Source organism: Lissotriton helveticus, chromosome 1_1, assembly GCF_964261635.1.
Source record: "Lissotriton helveticus chromosome 1_1, aLisHel1.1, whole genome shotgun sequence".
NCBI classification, from domain to species: Eukaryota; Metazoa; Chordata; class Amphibia; order Caudata; family Salamandridae; genus Lissotriton; species Lissotriton helveticus.
The window spans coordinates 1,906,411,632-1,906,432,657 of record NC_136057.1 but is presented as its reverse complement, the minus strand read 5'-3'; the positions used below and the strand labels follow the sequence as shown (position 1 = coordinate 1,906,432,657).

General features: G+C 45.2%; 1 protein-coding gene across 4 annotated transcripts in view; it reads right to left on the bottom strand.

The window, feature by feature from the left end:
* LOC144754735 (flavin-containing monooxygenase 1-like) overlaps positions 1-21,026 on the bottom strand; it is a 633,385-nt gene that overhangs the window by 292,484 nt on the left and 319,875 nt on the right. For 3 of the 4 annotated variants that reach the window (XM_078642912.1, XM_078642937.1, XM_078642921.1), the window contains exon 4: positions 19,814-19,976. In XM_078642912.1, the coding sequence (XP_078499038.1) occupies positions 19,814-19,976 (163 nt within the window). The remainder of the gene's footprint in view (positions 1-19,813; positions 19,977-21,026) is intronic. The other variant, XM_078642930.1, reaches the window with a different exon arrangement.

Below are 21,026 nucleotides of genomic sequence, written 5' to 3'. Positions count from 1 at the left end.
GTGTATGCGTACGCGCAGCGTTGATGCACAGCGGGCATGCCGATTGTGCGCCGAAGGCACGCCAAAGGTTAGCCCGTCTGCGCCCGTCCGCGCCCGGACCGTGCCCAGCGCCAGGAACCCTGGCCCCCGCAGCTGCCAGCCCACCCGCCGGACTTATGACGCCACCACCCTCAATGCACTCAACACGGGCCGGATCCCCGGCTGCCACCGAGCCACCCCAGGACGCACCCACGGACCCTTCACCTGCAAATCCTGCAAGTTCTCCTGCACCCGGACCTACACCCCACCCGGCAAGCCGAGCACCAGCAGCAACCACCTGAAGTGCATCCTGCTCAACACCCGATCCGTCCACAGACACACCGTCGAACTCTGGAACCTCCTCAACTCCACATCTCCAGACGTCGCCTTCCTCACGGAAACATGGATGAACGCCTCCTCAGCGCCCGACATCGCCATTCCGGACGGATACAAGATCACCCGGAGGGACCGCGTCAACCAGACCGGAGGAGGCATCGCCATCTTCCACAAGAACACCATTCGCATCACGACCAACTCCGACGACACCCTCACAGCCGCCGAACACCTGCACTTCCAGATACACACCGACCCCAAGACCACCCTCAGAGGCACCCTCATCTACAGACCCCCAGGACCACGCACACAATTCAGCGAAGACATCGCCAACTTCATCAGCCCGCACGCCCTCCCCTCCGCTGACTACATCCTCCTAGAGGACCTCAACTTCCACCTAGAGAACAACAACGACCGCAACACCACCACCCTGCTGGACAACCTCGACAACCTCGGACTCAAGCAACTGGTGACCACCCCCACCCACTACGCCGGCCACACGCTTGACCCCGTCTTCTCCTCCAGCCAGGACATCTCCTTCAGCCACACCACCGGACTCCACTGGACAGACCACAGCTGCGTCCACTTCAGCTTCAGTAGGACCACCACTCACCACCACCCGCAACAGGTTCCCCGCAGAAGCTGGAACAAGATCACCACCGACCAACTCACCACATCCCTGAGCCAGAACCCTCCCGCCAGCTCAACGAACCCCAACCAAGCCGCCGACAACCTCACAAGATGGATCACCAATTGCGCAGACGACCTCGCTCCACTGAAGACCCCCCCGTCAGACCCGGCAGAAAGAAAGCATCCTGGTTCACCGACGAACTCAAGAGCTCCAATAAGAACTGCCGGGCCCTCAAGAAAGCCTGGCGCAGAGACCCGACTACAGACAACATGACCACCCTCAAGCACGCCACCCGAAAACACAACCAGCTGATCCACACCACCAAGAAAACCGCATTCAAGGAACGACTGGACAACAACGCCCACAACAGCAAGGAACTCTTCAACATCGTCAAAGAGCTCTCAAACCCCAGCGCCGGAAACAATGACATCACTCCCTCGCAAGACCTCTGCAACTCGCTCGCCTCGTTCTTCCACAGCAAGATCGCAGACATACACAACAGTTTCAGCACACAGCCGACGCACCCTACGACCGTACCAACGCCCCCCACCACCACTCTCCGCACCTGGACCCCGGTCAACACCGAAGACACCATCCGCACGATAAACTCCATCCACTCCGGATCACCAGCCGACCCCTGCCCTCACCACGTCTTCAACAAGGCCGACTCCGTCATCGCACCCCATCTCCGGGACATCATCAACACCTCCTTCGACACCGCCACCTTCCCAGAGAGCTGGAAGCATGCCGAACTCAGCGCCCTACTGAAGAAACCATCAGCGGACCCCACTGACCTCAAAAACTACCGCCCCATCTGGCTCCTTCCTTTTCCTGCCAAAGTCATCGAGAAGACCGTCAACAGACAGCTGGCCGCCTACCTCGAGACGAATGGATCCCTTGACCACTCACAGTTCGGCTTCCGGGCCAACCACAGCACCGAGACCGCCCTCATCGCAGCCACCGACGACATCCGAGCCCTGCTCGACAACGGGGAAACAGCGGCCCTCATCCTCCTCGACCTCTCGGCAGCGTTCAACACTGTCTGCCACCGCACCCTAGTGCAGCGCCTGAACAACATCGGAATCCAGGAGAAGGCACAGGAGTGGATCATCTCCTTCCTCGCCGAAAGAACACAGAGAGTCCGCCTCCCCCCGTTCAGATCCGAGGCCACCAAAGTCATCTGCGCCATACCACAAGGTTCATCACTCAGCCCCACGCTGTTCAACATCTACATGAGCCCACTCGCGGCCATCGCACGCCAACACAACCTCAACATCCTCTCCTATGCCGACGACACCCGGCTGATCCTCTCCCTCACCAATGACCCCGCAACCGCCAGAACCAACCTACACAAAGGGATGAAAGACGTAGCCGAGTGGATGATGAACAGCCGCCTGAAACTGAACTCAGATAAGACGGAAGTCCTCATCCTGGGATCATCACTCTCCGCCTTGGATGACTCCTGGTGGCCCCCTGCCCTGGGCAGCGCACCCAAACCAACGGACCACGCACGCAACCTGGGCTTCATCCTGGACTCCTCCCTCTCGATGACCAGACAAGTCAATGCCGTCTCCTCGTCATGCTTCAACATCCTACGCATGCTACGCAAGATCTTCCAGTGGATCCCCACCGGAACCAGGAAGACGGTCACCCAGTTCCTCGTCACCAGCCGACTGGACAACGGCAACTCCCTCTATGCCGGAACCACAGCCAAACTCCAGAAAAGACTCCAGCGCATTCAGAACGCCTCAGCACGACTCATCATGGACATCCCCCGACACAGCCACATCGCCGGACACCTGAGAGACCTGCACTGGCTCCCCGTCAACAAGAGAATCACGTTCCGACTCCTCACCCACGCACACAAAGCTCTCCACAACCAAGGCCCCTGATACCTCAACGACCGCCTGACCTTCTATACTCCAACCCGCCAGCTACGATCGACCAGCCATGCCCTCGCCGCCAATCCCCGCATCCGAAGAGCCACAACAGGAGGAAGATCCTTCTCCTTCCTGGCTGCCAAGCCGTGGAACTCCCTCCCCATCCACCTCCGCCTGACCCAAGACCACCTCTCCTTCAGGAAGCAACTCAAGACCATGGCGGTTCGAGCAGTAGAGGGCCCCCCCTCCCCCAAGCGCCTTGAGACCGTCCGGTTGAGTAGCGCGCTATACAAATGCTTTGATTGATTGATTGATTGATTGATCCCACCTTAGACTACTCCAGCGCAATACCTTTCACTAAGCCACGCTCACTGCGCATTTATCAGTATATGATACATACGCACACCCTCTGGGACGTCTGGCGCACACACCCTCCTGCGACTCCAGGTTACACTTTTTACTCAGCTCAACACTCGGTGTCAACCCAACTGGATTTTTGGCTTGGTGTTTAGACATGGAAATCGTGATGTCCAGAATATTGATTTGAAGGTAAGTAATATTGATTTTTAAAATATAGAAGCAATCAATATCGTTTGCAAAAATATAAATGCTTGAAATATCTTTTTTTTTTGTTTTATGTATTTTAGTATTTCTTCTAAGTGTATGTGATGTAATTTTGTTTGTTTTTTAATATATGTGTTACATTTTTAGTAGTTATTAAATTAAATTAAAATAAATTCTGTGTTTTTTAGTTCGGTAGCGGCTTGTAGGTTTATATGGGAATAGGGTGGGAAGTAATTTAATTATAATAAATTTATGAAAATTCTTTATTTAATAATATTTATTTAATTGATATTTAATTGTGTTAGTTGTGTTTTTAATTTTTTTGTTTAATTGTTACGTGTGGGTTGTGGGAAATAAAGGGGTAAAGGGTGTGAAGTAACATATTTTTAATGAATTAATAACTAGTTTGTAATTAATATTAATTAATTGATAATTAAGTATGTTAATTGTGTAATTTTTTTTAGGTGCGGGTTGTGGGGTATTGGGGTAAAGGATGGGAAGTAATTTATTTTTAATTAATAATTAGTTGATAATTAATATTCATTAATAAATTGATAATTATGATGTCAATTTTTTAATTTTTAGGTGCATGTTTTGGGGTTATAGGGGTAAAGAGTGGGAAGTAATTAATTTTAATAATTAATATGTAGTTGTTTTATTAAGTAATTGAAAATTAATTATGTTAAATGTGTAATTTTCTTTTTAGGTGTGGGTTGTGACATTATAGGAGTAATGGGTGGAAAGTACTTTATTTGTTAATTAATTAATATTTAGATGATGATAGTAATTAATACATTGATAATTATTTTTATTGTTTATTTTCATTTTTCTACGTGCAGGTTGTGGGTTTATAGTGGTAAAGGGTGAGGAGAAATCTTTTTTAATTACTTTATAATTTGTTATTAAATACTATTAGCTATTTATTTGAAAATGTGTTTTAATTGTGTAGTTCATTTTTTTTAACCCCTTTGCCACTGCCGCGATTTCACGGCAGTGCGGCACTTCTGCAAAATGGGCGGAGCCGCATCGGCCGTTGGCCGATGGCAGCACTAGCGAGGTAGTGCTCCTGCCGGTCAACGGCCGACAGAAGCACGCAAAGGGTTAAAGTATAATTTAGGTGCAGGTTGTAGGGGTCATAGGGGTAAAGTGTGGGAAGTTTATCAATAATATTATTTGTTTAATTGATAATAAATTATGTTAATTGTGCCAATACATTTTTTAAAACATTTTAGATGTTTTGTAGGGGTGTATGGGTTGGGAAATAAATTAATTTTAAGCAAATAATAAATATTTTTTAAGTTATATTAATTATTACTTTAATAATTAATTATGTTGAGCATGTAAATTCTTTTTTGTTACATGTTATGAGTGTGTTGTGTGCTTTTTGGAGATTTATGGTGGTAATTATATTAATTATAATTAATTAATGTTTAATATTTAATTAATGAAAATTAGTTTGCTGATGAATATTCATATTAATAGTGTAAAGAATTTTTTAGGTGCGAGTTGTGAGTTTTGTTGTGCTATAGGGTCGGAAATAACCCAACTAAATGTATGTAATAATTAATATTTTTGTTAATGAATAATTTCTAAGAAAAATCTATGAAATTATTTTTGTATTTTATTTATAATATTAGTTGTAGTTATTTGTGATATGTATTTAAGATACTGATATGTTTTTATTTTTAACATTTTTAATTTTAAATATATTTTTATTTTATATTTCAACATATTAATATTTTTGGATTGACTTTGTTTTTAAAATAATTTTATCTTGTTAAAGATATTTTGTTTCTTTTTAATGTTGAACAGACTGGAGTGGGAATAGTAAATTCCAGCCCTCTGCTTTTCAACAATTTCACTGCTGTTGCACTTCTTGGTGTGGGAAAAGTAAATTTTACCCTTGTGCAATCCAACACTTTCCCTACTGTTGTACTGACTGGAATGGGAATAGAACATTTTACCACTTTGCTATCCAACATTTTCCCTACTGTTGCACTCATTGGGTGAGAATAGTAAATTTTATCCCTTCACAATCCGACACTTTCCCTACTGTAGTAGTGATCGGAGTGGGAATTGAAAATATATCCCTTCACACTCCAACAGTTTGCTACTGTTGTACTGGCTGGAATGTGTACAGTTAATAATACTTATTAGCAATTATAAGTTTTTACTGATGTTATTGGAGGGAGATTTGTAAATTTGAACACGTTTTATTATTTTTGCATTCTGTGATGTGGGAGTAGTACATTTTTTATATATTAATTTTTAATAATTTGCATAGTTTGGTATAAATTGTAGTGGGAACAGTGTATGTATTCCATTTTATATTTTGTAATTTATTTTATGCTGTTATAATTCATATTATTCTGTTTTTGTTTATTTAAAATTATAATATTTGTAATTATTAATATTTTAATGTGATAAATAATTGTTGCTATATTTAAAGAATTTTAAGTTCTTTCATCTTTTATTTTATTATAACGGTTTGTTTTTTGAAGATTTTGGGGTCTATTGGGATGGCGGTCAGAAAATAACCCCCGCCAGGATCGCGGCATAACCGCTGGTCCAATTAGTATGCTCCGCAGTTGTAATCCGACTGCAGCGGTCCGATCGCTGCCTTTAACATTGCGGCGGTTGCACTACCACGATGTCAAAAGGTGCGTGTCCTGCTTATCCCTGCACTGCGTGGCAGGCACTGCACAGTGCCTGCCACTTGGTACAGGGACATGTAGGGGGGTACCCATGTAGGGGGCTACCATGGGTACCCCCCCAGTGCACCCACACACCGCCAACACATTGGGGGCCCGCAATGCCTTTCCATGGTGGTTCCACTGCTGCAGAAAGGCTGGCTACCACCGGCATCATAATCATGCCGGTGGAGCTTGGCCCTGCACCGGCCCCATTTTAACGGCCAAGCTCCGCCCGCCAGGCAAGCATGTGGAATGCTACCGGCAGAAAAGTGGCGGGCAGAATTTCTCACCGCCGCGGTTATCACTGCCATGCTAATGTGACCGGAGGTTTTCCGTGTTTTGATCGAGGACGGCGGTGCCCATCCGTCCGCCATCTTAATAGACCCCTTTATGTTAAAGGCATATGTATATATATATATGTTTAAACACTTGCCGTGATCAAGACGCTCAGTTCGAAACGCGTAGGCGATCACAGTTGTTGAAATAAAACCTTAAAAATTTCCCAAGTGGAGTGCCATCATTCTTTTGAAACTTTTGGATTGTGATATGTTTATTTGTATTCATATTATTTGCAAATTATAATATAAATTACAATCATTAGTTTAATAACTTTTTTGTAAGTAGATATAGGTAAATATATTTTAATTCTTATATATGTGTGTGTAACTTTTTTAATTTAAGTTTATTTTTTATATTTGTTTAGATATATCTTAAATATCTTTTTAACTAATTTTACTATTTAATGTGTGTGTAAAATGTATTATTTTATATATATTTAAAACTCAATATTTTACACAACTATATCAATGACATAGGTACATTTTGTTTGATATTTTTGTATTTACCATTATAAGTATAGGATGTCGATATTTTTGATATCGATATTTTGGTCACAATATCTTTGTATGGGAATATTTTGGGTGTCGATATTTTGTCAGTGTACCAATAGGCTGCTGTCGGCAGCCGACTTCCATGACTCCGTGACATACAGGTATTACCACACATATAGTCTGATCATGCCTCCGTGTGGTTGACGATTACTTTTCTTTACTGCTGTGGCTGGGTGCACCACTGGTCCTTCCCCTTGACAGCACTGTTGGACTCGGCCTTCTGTTCTGAGCTCTAGGATGCTGTAGTAGACTATTTAAGTTGAATGTGGGGTCGGCCCAAACAATATGGCACTCTCTGGGTTGCATTTAAGGCCTACATTGGCTGAATATGCATTTCCAAGCAGGCAGGCATGCTACACGAAATCCTTGATAGTCTGACACTTGTGGAGAATGTGCTCATAGACAAGAGGAATGCTCCCTTGCCATCCCCTCCTGCTCTCCATGTGCGCTCCGTTCTGCAGGGGGAGTTTTATGAGTTGGCTGACAGGGAGGTTACTCTTCTGGGTAAGCAAGCTATGGCATAGAAATATGTTAAGGGCGAGCACCCAGCAGGACTCTTGCTAGCCTCCTATGGCCCCCTCCGTGACCCAGATACATTGCAGCACTGGAGCAGGAAAATGGTACCCTTTTCACTCCAGCCACAGACATCCTCTCTGAAGTAGCTTCCTACTATAAATCACTCTTTACATCTCGCCTCACTCCTGAGTCAGTAGCATATCGGGCTCATTTAGTGGAGATAGCCATGGTCTGGCTCTCTAGCGGCCAATCCCAATTTCTGAGTGAGCCATTCACGGCAGAAGAAATAGCCCAGGTGGTTGATTCACTGGACGGTACTAAGGCCCCTGGGTTAGAAGGCCTGAAGGGTGATTTTTATAATGCCTATAAGCTACTCTTATCCTCTATCCGCTGGAGGTATACACCAAAGCTCTTACTAGTGGAACCCTCCCCCTTCCACGCAAGAGGTTGTGATCTCCCTCCTACTGAAAGCAGGAAAGGACCCCAAGCGCTGTGTTTCGTACAGGTCATTCTCTCCCCTTAATTTTGATAAGATTTGGGCCAAAGCTTTGGCTAATGGGCTGCCTTTACTGTTAGATTTGAAACTGTTACCTGTATAGACTGGATTCATACAACACCTGTCCACCTCTCTAAATTTGCGTACTGTCTTCTCGGTCTTAAAATGTATATCACCGACACCCCTGCAGTAGTTGCCCTACTCGATGCAGAGAAGGCTCTTGACTCCCTGGTGCGGCCCTTTCTTCACAACACCCTGTGGAAACCTGGAATTCCTGGGAGGTTCCCAGCCCTCATCTCATTACTATACTTGAATCCAATGGCTCGCATCCGCATTAATGGTTCCCCCACTGACCCCTTCAACATGTCCTGTGGCACTATGCAGGAGTGGCCACTCTCGCTTTTATCATTTATTATAGCAAAGGTGCCTCACCTCCAGGAATGCCATATTCACTGTGGATTACAGTTCGCCACAGGGCCGCTCCTTATGTTCATGTACACTGAAAATATACTTTTTTCGTACAACATCTCTCCATTAATCTAACTACACTAGTACAGGAGGTGATCTGCTTTGGTGAACTATCCGACCTATGCATTAATTTGGCAAAAACAGAGCTGTTTCTCCTCACTGATGCCACCACACCTCTTGCCTGTAACTAACCCTTTAAATCGTCCTCCGACACCACTAAGTATCTGGGTGTGGTTTTACACAGGAATAAGGAGCAAGTTAGTCTGTTGACTTACAGCACTGCGGTCGACAAGCGCTCTACCCCAAATTATCGCTGCATACAACTCCCCCTTTCTTTGGCCAGCCTTACATACAACCTTTTTACAAGCATACCCATACTCTTAACCAAGGCCTTTTTTCTACACTCAGAAGCTTACTTATGAAATTGGTTTGAGTGCTCTGTCGACTTCGGGTCACCTGGAACACCCTAACTCTCCCCTACGATCATGGCGGTTCGCGGTCCCCGATTTTCGGTTGTAGTTGTTGGTAGCCCAGGCCCATTTTGCATATCACTGGTTCCACCCAGACGCACCGTTACCCTATGCCAGACCAGAACGTGACCTGGGAAACCCTACACCCTTGAATGCGCTATTGCCACAGGGCACTAGACTGGATCCTACTGACATTCACACTTTATCAACCACTTTCTGGGCTTGGCGGAAACGCAGTGGCACATTGGGCTTTAACTTCTTATATTCACCAAATCTCCTCCTTCTACTGAATCTATAGCTCCCACTCACAACTCAAAAAGTAGTACAAAGCACTCTACATAAATATGCCCTCCACTCCTTTGGGGATGTGTTCCCGGTGGGACATGTCCTTTCCCATCACCTCGATATTGCACACACTGACACCCCCTTCATGGAAAGATTAATTTCAATAGACTCCACAGTGCACTGCTAGCCTGTATCCTCTCCTACATGCCTGCCCCCGACAAATTCACTCCCCTCACCCTTTTGATATTAGACCCGGATGTGTTACATCTCATTGCCAAGCTCTATTGTGCATGCAGAGCCCTTAAGCGAGACGATGTAGATAGGGTTTGGAAACAGGGGGAAAAGGATCTGGGCCATCCCCTCACTAACAAGGATTGGGCACAGACTAAACTAGTTTCCCCCAATCACCTACAAAAGCTTCTACATTTTCGCTTTCTAAACAGAGCCTCTCTGACACCCAGTGGGCTAGCTCGTATCGACCCCTACAGATACACCTTGTTCCCCAAATGCAGAGGTCTGGATGTGGATTTCCCACATCCAGCATAGACCTGCCCACCAGTAGCTCCATATTGGATGGCGGTGTTCCAGGTCCTCTCTAAGATGATTTCCATGCCTATCGACACTTCCCCGTTTATAGCCGTCCTAGGCAATGTTTCTCCATTCCCACGACTAATCGCTGATTTTTCACCATTGCTCTTCTTCTGGCCAAGCAGGACATGGCTCTTCATTGGGGCAGCTGTATACATCCCCCGTTAAGGCCTGCCTCTGCAGTATGACCTACTGCGACCTGTCGAGTGAAGTGTATTCCTCCCTACTACCTCTTACAGCTAGCCCTAAAGATATTTGGCAGCCTCTGAGACTTTCCTCACATTGACTCCAAACTCTCCCACTCCTCAAATGCCTCCTCACAAAACACCCTCGGACAGCTCCAGCCAGGGCCCTTTCATGTGACGTCCCACGCTTTGTTCCATTGTCTCTGTCTGCAGTGACTCCCTTCTTTTGTTTATGTTTCTTTTGCCTCCTCACAAACCACCCTCGGACAGCTCCAGCCAGGGCCCTTTCATGTGACGTCCCACACTTTGTTCCATTGTCTCTGTCTGCAGTGACTCCCTTCTTTTGTTTATTTTATCTTTTGCCTCCTCAACAGTTGTCTGCTGTTTTACTTACCCTTACTATCCCTTATTGGACTGTATTGTTTACATGTAACAAGTCTTACAATGTTTTGGTATACAATGTGCTACCTATATCTCATTGCTAATGCCTCCTTTTTATGAACCATTAATCTGAAAATCTTTAAATGAAGGTTTAAAAAAGAAGTGTTGCACACATACTTTACACATTGCCTCTTAAGTAAAACCTGTCTGCTCTGTGCCAAGCTACCAGAAGGTGAATATATATGACTTACCCTGACTAGAGTGGTGGTCTCCTCTTGGACAGGGTGCCAACTAGAGACCCATTTCTAACACTGGTGATCAGCGGTGAGGATAGGACTTGTGTTTGTGCTGTGCCTTACTGTAATTTGGTGGACAGTACCATCCACATCTAAGACCATTTCAATTGTTTTACCTTATCCTGCCTTAGGGTTTAATTGGCTCCCCCTATTTCCAAATGTAAGTGTCCAAATGTAAGTGTATTGACCATGGATACCTGCAATCTAGATGCCCCAGCAGTCTGAGTTGCTGAAGCTTTTCACCCAGAGGGGGCTGTAGGCAGACAAAAAAGCTACCCAAGTGGATCTAGAGGTAGCCCTCAACACCTTTGAGGTGGAACAAAGATGGCAGGCCACCTCAGGAGAGGATGAGGTGGGGGAAAATGAGGATGGAGGATCACTGTTGGGGGGAGAGGAGAAGAGGGAGGGCCCAGTCCAGGGTCCTGAGTTACCAGGGAAGTATAACTCTACCCCAGAAGAGGACATGGATGTTCCTGATGCTCAGGGTGGATCAGGGAGCAGTGTATCTGCCAGAGGAGTTGAAGAACAGGAGGGAGGAGAGGAAGCTCAAGAGGGAGCTGGCTAAATAAATACTGGAGGAGAAAATAATTGAGCATTAGCTCAAGCCTGAGGAGCTGTATATCCAAGCCAAACATGTGGAGTCAAGCAGCTGTAGTGACAGCATACCTGCAGTGTCCCCTGGGGAGACATGGGTCTTCATACCAAAGGATTTGGTGTCCAAATATGTGGTGGGAGACAATATTGACAAATGGTTCTCGGCTTATGAGGTGGCTCCAAGGGTATGCAGGGTTCCTGAGGCATACTTGGGGGGGAGGGGGGGCGTATCTTGTAGCAGAACATGCCTACGGTGGGGGGACACTCCTGACACTAGAAGTGGAAGACCAAACACAGTACACCCCCATGAAAGCCATTTTAGTCAAGAATTGTAGGTTGACACCTGGAAGATACAGCCAGAAATTCTGGGGTAGCCACAAACTTCCTACACAGACCTGGGTGGTTTCTTAGACTACTCCAGCAAGGCATTGAAGGGCTTGGCGAGGGGCAGCATTTTATGATTTCACTTGGCTTTACAATCTCATTTTTAGAGACACTAAGTCGGATAGTTGTTTTCCTGAGCTGCACCAGCACTTAGTCTACAGCAAGCTGACCAACCCCAGGAAGCTTGCGGGAGAGGGGAACCTTTGGGTCAGCACCAGAGGGTCCAAAAAGGTATCTGGGGGGATACCCAACAGGGTTGTCAGGGTTCCCATCAGAAGACATAGGGGGTGAGAAAAAGAACGAGATCTCTCAACGCCCCCAAAAAAATTGTCAGGGGAATGGGCCCCATATCCAATCTGACCACCAGAAAAAGAGCTTCTCTGCAAGAGTCAGTACAAACTTCCCAAGTGATATGAGTGCTTTGAGTATAAGCATGTAAAGGGGATCTCAAGAGCACAGCCTACCATTTGAGGCAAGACACCAGGGGTAGCACGTTTAGTGCTTGGGAGTAGTTTGTCTCAGTTAGTAGGGGAGGCTAGTGGGGTTACCCTAGTGTCCTGGGTGATGCGGAGGTCATCGCAAAGACCCATGTGCCACCAAATACTACCAAGTATTGGTACAGCCTGGCAAATCATGTCATGTACAACCCTCAGCAATTTACCTTAGGAGCCACATTGTAATTTCGAAGCTCTGAAAGGGGAGGTCACGGGGTCAGAGCCTACCTTGAACTGATCGAGCACACGTGGGCGAGTCTATAATTAGAATGGCCTGTGAAACAAACACAAGAAACGCTTGAGCTTGTTTTATGCGAATGCGCATGAAGTGAGAAGTCTGACAATGTGGCTCCTAAGGTAAATTGCCGAGGGTTGTACATGACGTGATTTGGGAATGTTAACTTTTAAAACTAAATGGGTCATTATTTCAAGGTACTCGGGGACATGGTTAGAGGTTGGAAGTGTTGCACGGCAGTTCGCTCATGAGTTTACAGCATGAGTTTGGTAAAACTTGTGAATATGTTTTGTTTGGTTTTGGTATCAGGGCGTATTATTGCACTGTTGGTAGGGCTGGTCACTTTAGTCTTGTTTTGTTTTTATGAATGGTTTATGAGTAAATTAGGGATAAAGAGGGAGGTGGGGCTGATGTGGGTTACATGATTCAGTTTTTACAACATCAAGTGAAATTTGCACTGTATAGTCTGTTTAACTATTTTTCCATTTGTTTCAGCAACCCCTGACGAAGATCCCACACGGCTCGAAATGCATTGGGTGGAATAGTATGAGCTACTTCTTTTTGAATGTTTTGCATACACGTGCCGCTGTGAAAAGTCTGGATGGATAGCAGGAGGCATTTGAAAATGTTAAATAAAGCATCAACGTGGAACTACGCTGTCTCTGCAAGTGATTAAAAAGCATTAATTAACCTTGGAAATAAGCATTGGAATATTAATGGTTTACTTTGAAAAATGTGATCACTTATAAAGAATGATTTACAATGAGGAAAAATTCCTGCATTAAGTAGTGCGACGGAGAGGTGCACCATGTCACATACCTGTTTTGCACACTTTCCATAATTTTGGCCATAATGGGAAGCATGGAGATTGGACTGTAGTTGGACCAATTAGAGGGATCCAGATTGAATTTCTTCAGAAGGGGGAGAATCAAGACATGTTTCCACAGCTGAGGAATGTACCTTGCCTGTTACAAGGAACTGAAGACTCACACCAACAGCCCCAGAATGTCAGGGTCCAGGGTATTAAGCTTCGCTGGGGGAAGGGGATCTGTGGGGGAACCCGATCTTATGGATTGAACCAATGATCTAAATAGGGTAGGTTCATTGTGTCCCAGGCATTAAGCTTCTGAGTAGCTGGGGTAATAGGCAAAGAAGTACAAGTTATGGGTGGGATCATAGGGACCTCAGCAGTGGAGGGGGACATATTGATTCAGGGCTGAGGTGTGGCCAGCCTTCTTTTAGGAAACGTTGAATGTCCTGCACCTTTTTCGTGAAGAAGTGGGCCAGTTCCTCTGACTGACACTGGGACAGTATGGGAGAGGGTGTGACATTATTAGGGTCAGAAAGTACTTGCACTACCCTGAAAAGCGTTTGGGACAGTTTTGAGCAAAGAGGATTAGATTAGTGTAGAAAGTGTCTGGAGCGGCTCTACGGAGCCCATGGTAGGTTTTCAGTGCTTGTTTATATCTGGGTTTAGAAACTTCATCATGCATCAGCCTCCAAGCTTGCTCTAAACTCTTGCAACCGGTTTCTCAGCACAAAGTGCCTCAGTAAACCAAGGGGTGGGAGGATGAGTCCTGCCTGGAGGGGTACGTTTAGAAGACACACATTGTCCAGTGAGTCTAGCAGCCAGGCGTCAATCCTCGGCTGATCAACCTCAGCCACTTGAGCTAATTTGGGCATTGTATTCCTCAATTGGTGGCTGAGGGCTGAGGTATCCTGCCTTGACCAGGCCCTGGTCTTCAACAGTAAATTGCCTTTTCTCTGTGTGGAGTGGACAAGTCGCAACAAAAATAGGGGCACTCTTGGACTAGTAGTAAAAGTTTGTAAATTACCATAGTGGCACCGTGAGACCATTAGTGAAAGTGTGTAAATATGAAAAGATCAGATCCATGAGATTGCATGCTTTATGGGTTGGAGTAGAATTGATATGGTTCAGGTTCAGGGCTCTAAAGTCCTCAGTCAAGGAATGACCAAGTCTGTGATGACTGTCACCTAGGTAGATATTCAAGTCTCCGAAAAGAGTAAAATGTGCACCAGTTGCCTGCATACCCCAGAGGGCGGTATAGTAGAGCACTGGAAATAATGAGTTTGGGGGGAAGTTCCAATTAAAATGAGATGGCTTTACAGGCTGGTTTGGATAGTTCCTGAATTTTGCAATGTTATATGTTTTTTAAACATAATGGCCATCCCCCTCTTGGTTTGTTGGGCCTATCCCACCTTAACAAGGAGTGTTGTTGTGGTAGTAGCGCTATCACGTCAGGTGTAGATGCCTCGTGGAGACATGTTTCTTTAGGAAACATAGCATTCGGGATATGATCTGCTGCAAAGTCATGGAAAAGTTGCTGATGGCTGGAAAAGAACCAAACATTGAGGTTATATAAAAGCAGAACTTGTAATTGGGCCTTAAGCTAGGTGAGGAAGCTTCACTGCTCCCTGGCCAGTCTACCAAAGGGACAGAATATTTAGTGAAATACATCTGATTGACTTGTGGAAGAAAATAAAAGTTGCCAAGTGAGCTTGTTTGGGCACTCTTAGAAGGATCAAGTGAAGCTCTAAAGGCTTCTGAACAAATAGCCCGTAGTGCTCCCAAATGTTCGGAAGAGAAAGCCCTTAAATTGGGCAAAAAAGGAACTGGGTCTCTGGCAAATGGACCTGTTCAGGTGTGGTCAGGTGCAGATGGACATGCTCTCAGTGTACCAGCGGTACGTCTGCTGCGCATCTGCACTGTGACCATCCTAAAATAGGAGAGAGAAGAAAAAGATTAGCCCACTGACCGAGCAGATCCTCCCAACCCCAAGATGGCTGTAAAACTAACGTTTTGAGCAGAACACTTGAACATTGTGTGCCTCGCTTGTCGTGCCCCCAATCACAATGTCAAAAAAGGCCTTGACTCCCCAATGATTTAGCAGCATAACATTAAAAAAACAGTGTTAAAGGCCCTGGATCAACTATCAGTACCCCAGAGACAGCCTATAGTCTCCATTGATTGAACCTTTCAGTAGCCCCGGTTAAGACCTGTGGTGCTGGTAACAAAAACTGCCACAAACGGCACTAAAAAGAACTCTGGTTCTGTGTAGACAGACTGTAGAGGGCTCAATTCGGTCACCAAAACTGTTGCTTTTCCAATCCCATGAGCAGATGAGCTGATTGACAAATTAGGGGCTGCTCAGTGCCTGAGTGCATTTGACCTCACTTCAGGATACAGGCAGATCGCCATAACTGAAGGAGCAAAGGGGAGGTCAGCCTTCCTCACCCCAGAGTGCCACTACTAGTTTAAGGTAATGTTCTTTGAGCCCAGGAATGCCCCAGCCACCTCCCAGAGGTTGGTAATCCAAGTCTTGGCAGGCATCAAGGCCTTAAGCGGCCGCTATCTTGATGATCTGTCTTCAGCAGCAGCTTGAAGGACCACCTCTTCCACCTCCAGGAAGTACTTCAGGTCCTGCAAGATGAAGACCTGACTTTCAAGGCCAGCAAACTGCAGATAGGGCAGGGGACTGTAGTATGCTGGTGGGCGGGAGTAAGGTGCAACCTTTCCAGGCCAAGATTGAAACCATCATGGCCTGCGATCCCCCAAAGACTCAAACAGAGGTGAGAGCATTGTTAGGCCTCACAGGATACTACGTGGAGGTTTCTCAAAAGGTATGGCAACATTGTGGCTCCCTTGACTGAACTGACATCAAAGAAACAACCTGGAAATGTGATCTGGGCAGAGGCATGCCTGAAAGTATTTGACTCCCTGCCTGAAACAAGCCATGTGCACAGCCCCTGTGCTTCGGGACCCTGATTTTCCTAAAGGAGTTCATTGTTCAAACTGATGCCTCAGAGCATGGCGTAGGGACAGTACTGTCACAGCCTAATGAGGAGGGCCTGGACCGACCAGTAGCTTTTATCTCCAAGAAGTTACTACCCCGGCAACAGAGGTGGCGTGGTATTGAGCGGGAAGCCTTTGCTGTGGTCTGGGCACTGAAGAAGTTTAGACAATACCTGTTTGGTACTCACTTCTGTATTCAGACCGACCACAGACCCCTCAGATGGCTAATACGAATGAGGGTTGAGAATACAAAATTGTTCAGGTGCTCTATATTCCTACAAGGAATGGACTTTATGGTGGAACATAGGCCTGGGTCAGACCACGCCAATGCAGATGGTCTCTCTAGGTTCTACCCCCTTAGTGATGAGATCTCCCAAGAGGTTGGGTAGCTTTCCCCTCTTTCAGCTGGGAGGGCCATGTGTTAGACCTGCCAGCCTTAGGGTGGTCTTCCGCCAAACTTTTTGCCTGTTTTGTCTCACTTTTTTGCTGAGCTGCTTTTGTTGAACTTAGAACTCTGTGCACTTTACCACTTCTAACCAGCGCTAAAGTGCATGTGACCACTCCACTAAAACATGGTAACATTGGTTTATTCACAATTGGCATATTTAATTTACTTGTAAGTCCCTAGTAAAGTACACCATACATTCCCAGGGCCTGTAAATTAAATGCTACAAGTGGGCCCTCAGCACTGATTGTGCCACCCACCTAAGAAGCCCTGTAACCATGCCTCAGGACTACCACCACAGAGCCTGCATGGTCAGTTTGACTGCCATATCAACTTGGCATTTATAACCCCTTGCCAAGCCTTAGAACTCTCCTTTTATTACACATAAGTTACCCATATGGTAGGGCCTAGGTAGCCCATAGGGCAGGGTGTTGTGTAGGTGAAAGGCAGGACTTATACTTTTTAGTTTACAAGTGCTACTGTGCTGATGAAGGCCTGCCACTCTGCTGAACTGCTGCTCTGGAAGAACTGATGTTCTGCTGTGCTGACCTGCCTGCTGCCTACCACCCTCTGTGCCTCGGTGAGGAGGACTAGACCTACACCACTTGAACCCAGACTGACTCCAAGGACTTGTCTGCTTGCCTCCTGTTCTGCAGTCTCAGGAACACCAAAGACTGCCTGCAACTCTCCAACCAGCACCTGGACTCTGCCATCAGCGTGTCTTACTCCTAGCCTGCTAAGTGGTGCCAATACACTCCTGGGACGATGGAAGTGTGTTTTTCTGTGCTGCAGCATCAAAATCCACACAGTCTCAACTTTGCTCTGGTTAGAATTAACGCATTTTCATCGATGCTGACGCAGCACCCCTCTGAAGGCATTTCATCGCTGGCAGCATGGCTTGACCACGCATTGCCTTCAGTCTGGAGTTCAACGTCGATGCATAACCCAACTGTGCAACTCAGAACCTACACATTACCTAAAATGCTCCGGATCCATGCATATGCATCTCCTCCAACCGTTCCTCACATCCTCATCCTCGACGTCAACACTTCATCCTTGAAGGTACTGATTAATCGAGGCCTGCGTGGCTCCTGCGTGGCTCCTGTATCTGACCCGTGCTCCATCGCGGTCAGCTTGACTTTTCAGATTTGATCCGCCCCAGCATGACCAGATAGCCCCGGTTAGCGCTTTATCACTCTAAGCACTATACTTCAAGATACTCTTTGAAAATTCATAACTCCGGTTCTATCTATTGGATTTTTGAAGTTTTGGCCTTGATTTGTTCATTAAATTAAGTTATATTTTTCTAACCTGGTGTGGGTTGTTTGTGTGTTGCATTTTCACTGTTTTCCTGTTCTAAGTGTTGCACAAATACTTTACACATTAACTCTTCAGTTAAGCCTGCCTGCTCTGTGTCAAGCTACCTGAGGGCGAACACAGGTTGATTTAGTGAGAGTATCTGACTTACCATGAGTAGAATGGTGGGCCCACCTTGGACAGGATACATATCTCTGCCAACTATAGACCCCATTTCTAACACTGGGTATTAGGGATTTTTATTTTAACTCTCTAGTGAATACTGCTCTGTCTAAAGACATGGTAAAAAAATAATTCTTTGTGTACCGGCCTAAAACCCATGCATTCAAAACCTCAAAGATAGAAAGAGGGGTAGCGCACTCAAACCTGATTACATCCTTGGGTCTGGAGCCTTATCTTGTTTTTTTCGCAGACCTCAATACATGTTGTACTTAAAGAGATTCGGGCTTAGCCCTATTCACTTTTATGCACTTTTCCTGTCCTGGGGTCTCGGTTTAAATCTATTTCCCAAATGTCCCTGTGATAATTTTACATCACATAGCACAGTGCACTCTACGTTATTTTATTCATTGTATGCAAATCCTCGAAAAAGATTTGAGGGCCTATTTTAAAGTCTGTGAACATTAGGCAATATTCATTGGTCATAATATTTTTACAACAACTTGGCTCTGCAGAAATACCTGTTGCTGTTCCGAACTTTATCAGAAGTGCTCTGATTATTATGCGCAAATGTGTATTTCATGATTTGTTCGGTTTATCTTCAAGACTTTTCAGGTTTTTATTTTATGCTGATGTACTGTTCTAAGATGAGAATGTTTGGTTTTTTATTTTTTATCATTGAAGTTCGTGTAATGTTTTATAATGTATGATATGAAATGTATTTATTGTCTTTTCATGGTCTAAATTTGACCAAAATGAATAATTACTCACTGACTGACAGGGAGGGTGTAGAGGTAACTAAAGATGGATCCATTTTTTGGGTGAAGGAAAATGCTCTTGATGAGGAGGAATTAGAAAAGTCCTATGCAGAAAATGTGGTGTGCGTAAGGTGGTAAATATGTGGCCTGATAGTCAGTTAATTCTGGAGGGAGTGAAAGAGGTTTGGTTTAATAAGGATGAATTTTATATCTAGGAAGATAGGTCGTTGAGGGAAGGGCTTTTTTCCAAAGGGAATGAGAGAGAAGATCATAGGTGTAGGCAATCAGGGGCATTTATGAAGGCATAATGGAGCATTTGAGTGTGGTGAACGTGCGGACAAGGATTATGTTTTTTAGTACTATTTATGCAAGGGAATCGTTGCATGAAGTAATTCTGACTGACAATATAGGTGCAGTTGATGTAATGAGAGAGTTCCTCGTTGATACGGTGGTTGTACAACAGACAGCAGCTTTGTATCTCAAAGATGTCACATATTATATGGCTTTGATGTGTGATTTAACTAAGGTAAGCAAAGCCACTATGTTATGAGATGATGATAGCAGAGGAAATAGTTTCTTAATCAGTTTGAGTAAGAAGCTTGTCTTGGTCACATTGTTAGTTTAGGCAGTGAAGTAGAGGTCTGCATCTACATCACGCCTAAGTTCTTGCTAGCTTTGAGGAGAGAAACAGTATCCGAGAAAAGTGGCAAGTGTTATGTAAAAGGTGGTGGGAGGGCTATACATGAATTAGTAGATCGTACTATTTTGACAATCTAGGTTCCAGGGACACACATGTATCATTGAAGCCTAAATCAGGCCTATTGATTGTTAAAAATATATTTTTGTGGAGTCATTTTTTAACTTAACTGTAGTCTGATCTCAAATACCTGAAAATAGACCTAGAACATATAAAACTCACCATAGCAACTCTCCAGAGGGAGACTAGGTTCCACATATGTTCCGCTGCAGACCATAACAGCGTCAAAGATGGCTGTCTCCTGCTTACCGTCTGTCTCTGTTACCACCTCCCACTGGCCTGTGATAGAGTAGTCAATCCGTTTCTTCACCATGCACACCTTGGTCTTTCGAGTTAAGCAAACAAAAATCATGTTAAATATTTTCTTTACTTTACAGTTGTAACTCCAAATAGCACATTAATTGAAAACTCTAAAATGGATTTCTACATCCTTCAGAAATGCAAGTAACTAATTTCTGACTACAGTAAGGTTTAATACATAACAAACCTTGTTAATGGATTTGTGCCTTATACTGTATCAGATTACGCAATGAATATACTTCACTTTTTGAAGGACTTCTCTTGGTGAATTATTATTGCTGGCAAGTCCAGTCATTTTGAAGGAATATATATACATACATACATATATACATAGGGCCACATTACGATGTCAGTCAGAAAGCATTCTGACCGACTCGGTCTCGGTATGCTTTCTGACTGAATCGGTTTCTGGGAGTCCGACTGAATGATTACAATGTTTCCGAACACCGTTCGGCCTGACTCCCATTGACTTCAATGGGAGCCTGTGTCCTGACCAACAACAGAGGCTCCCATTGAAGAAAGAGGTGGTTGTGGAAAAGCTTGCACCCTGCTGCATGGTGCATGGTTGGAAAGAGGGGACCCATGGGTACCCCCAACGGGCATCCAAACGGAGTCCTCCGGGTGAAGGGGGCTGCTATGGCCCACAAAAGTCAGGTTCCGACAGCCGACCTGTGACGAATAAACCGATTCAGAATGGCTGTCCGAATCTGACATTGTAATACATCGGTCGGAAACATGGTCCATATAGCTGTACGAGTCGGCTCCGACAGACTCCGTTTCTCAGAATACCGGTCGGAACCGAGTTGGAAGGACCGAACGGTTACCGAAAATTGTGATCGGTCGTTTGTAAATGTTTCAGAGTCGGTCGGAAATGTGGGCTCCGAATTGGATTCGGACAAACCGACTGCCGTTCAGAGCCTTTCGGAACGACATCGTAATGAGGCCCATATTGTTTTTTATTCTGCCAATAACTTTGGCACCGTTTGACAAATCTTCACAAAATTTTCAACATTAATTTACTATTCACTCCAGGTGCAGTCTTGCAAGTTTTGGGGTGATTTGTCAAGGGGGGTTG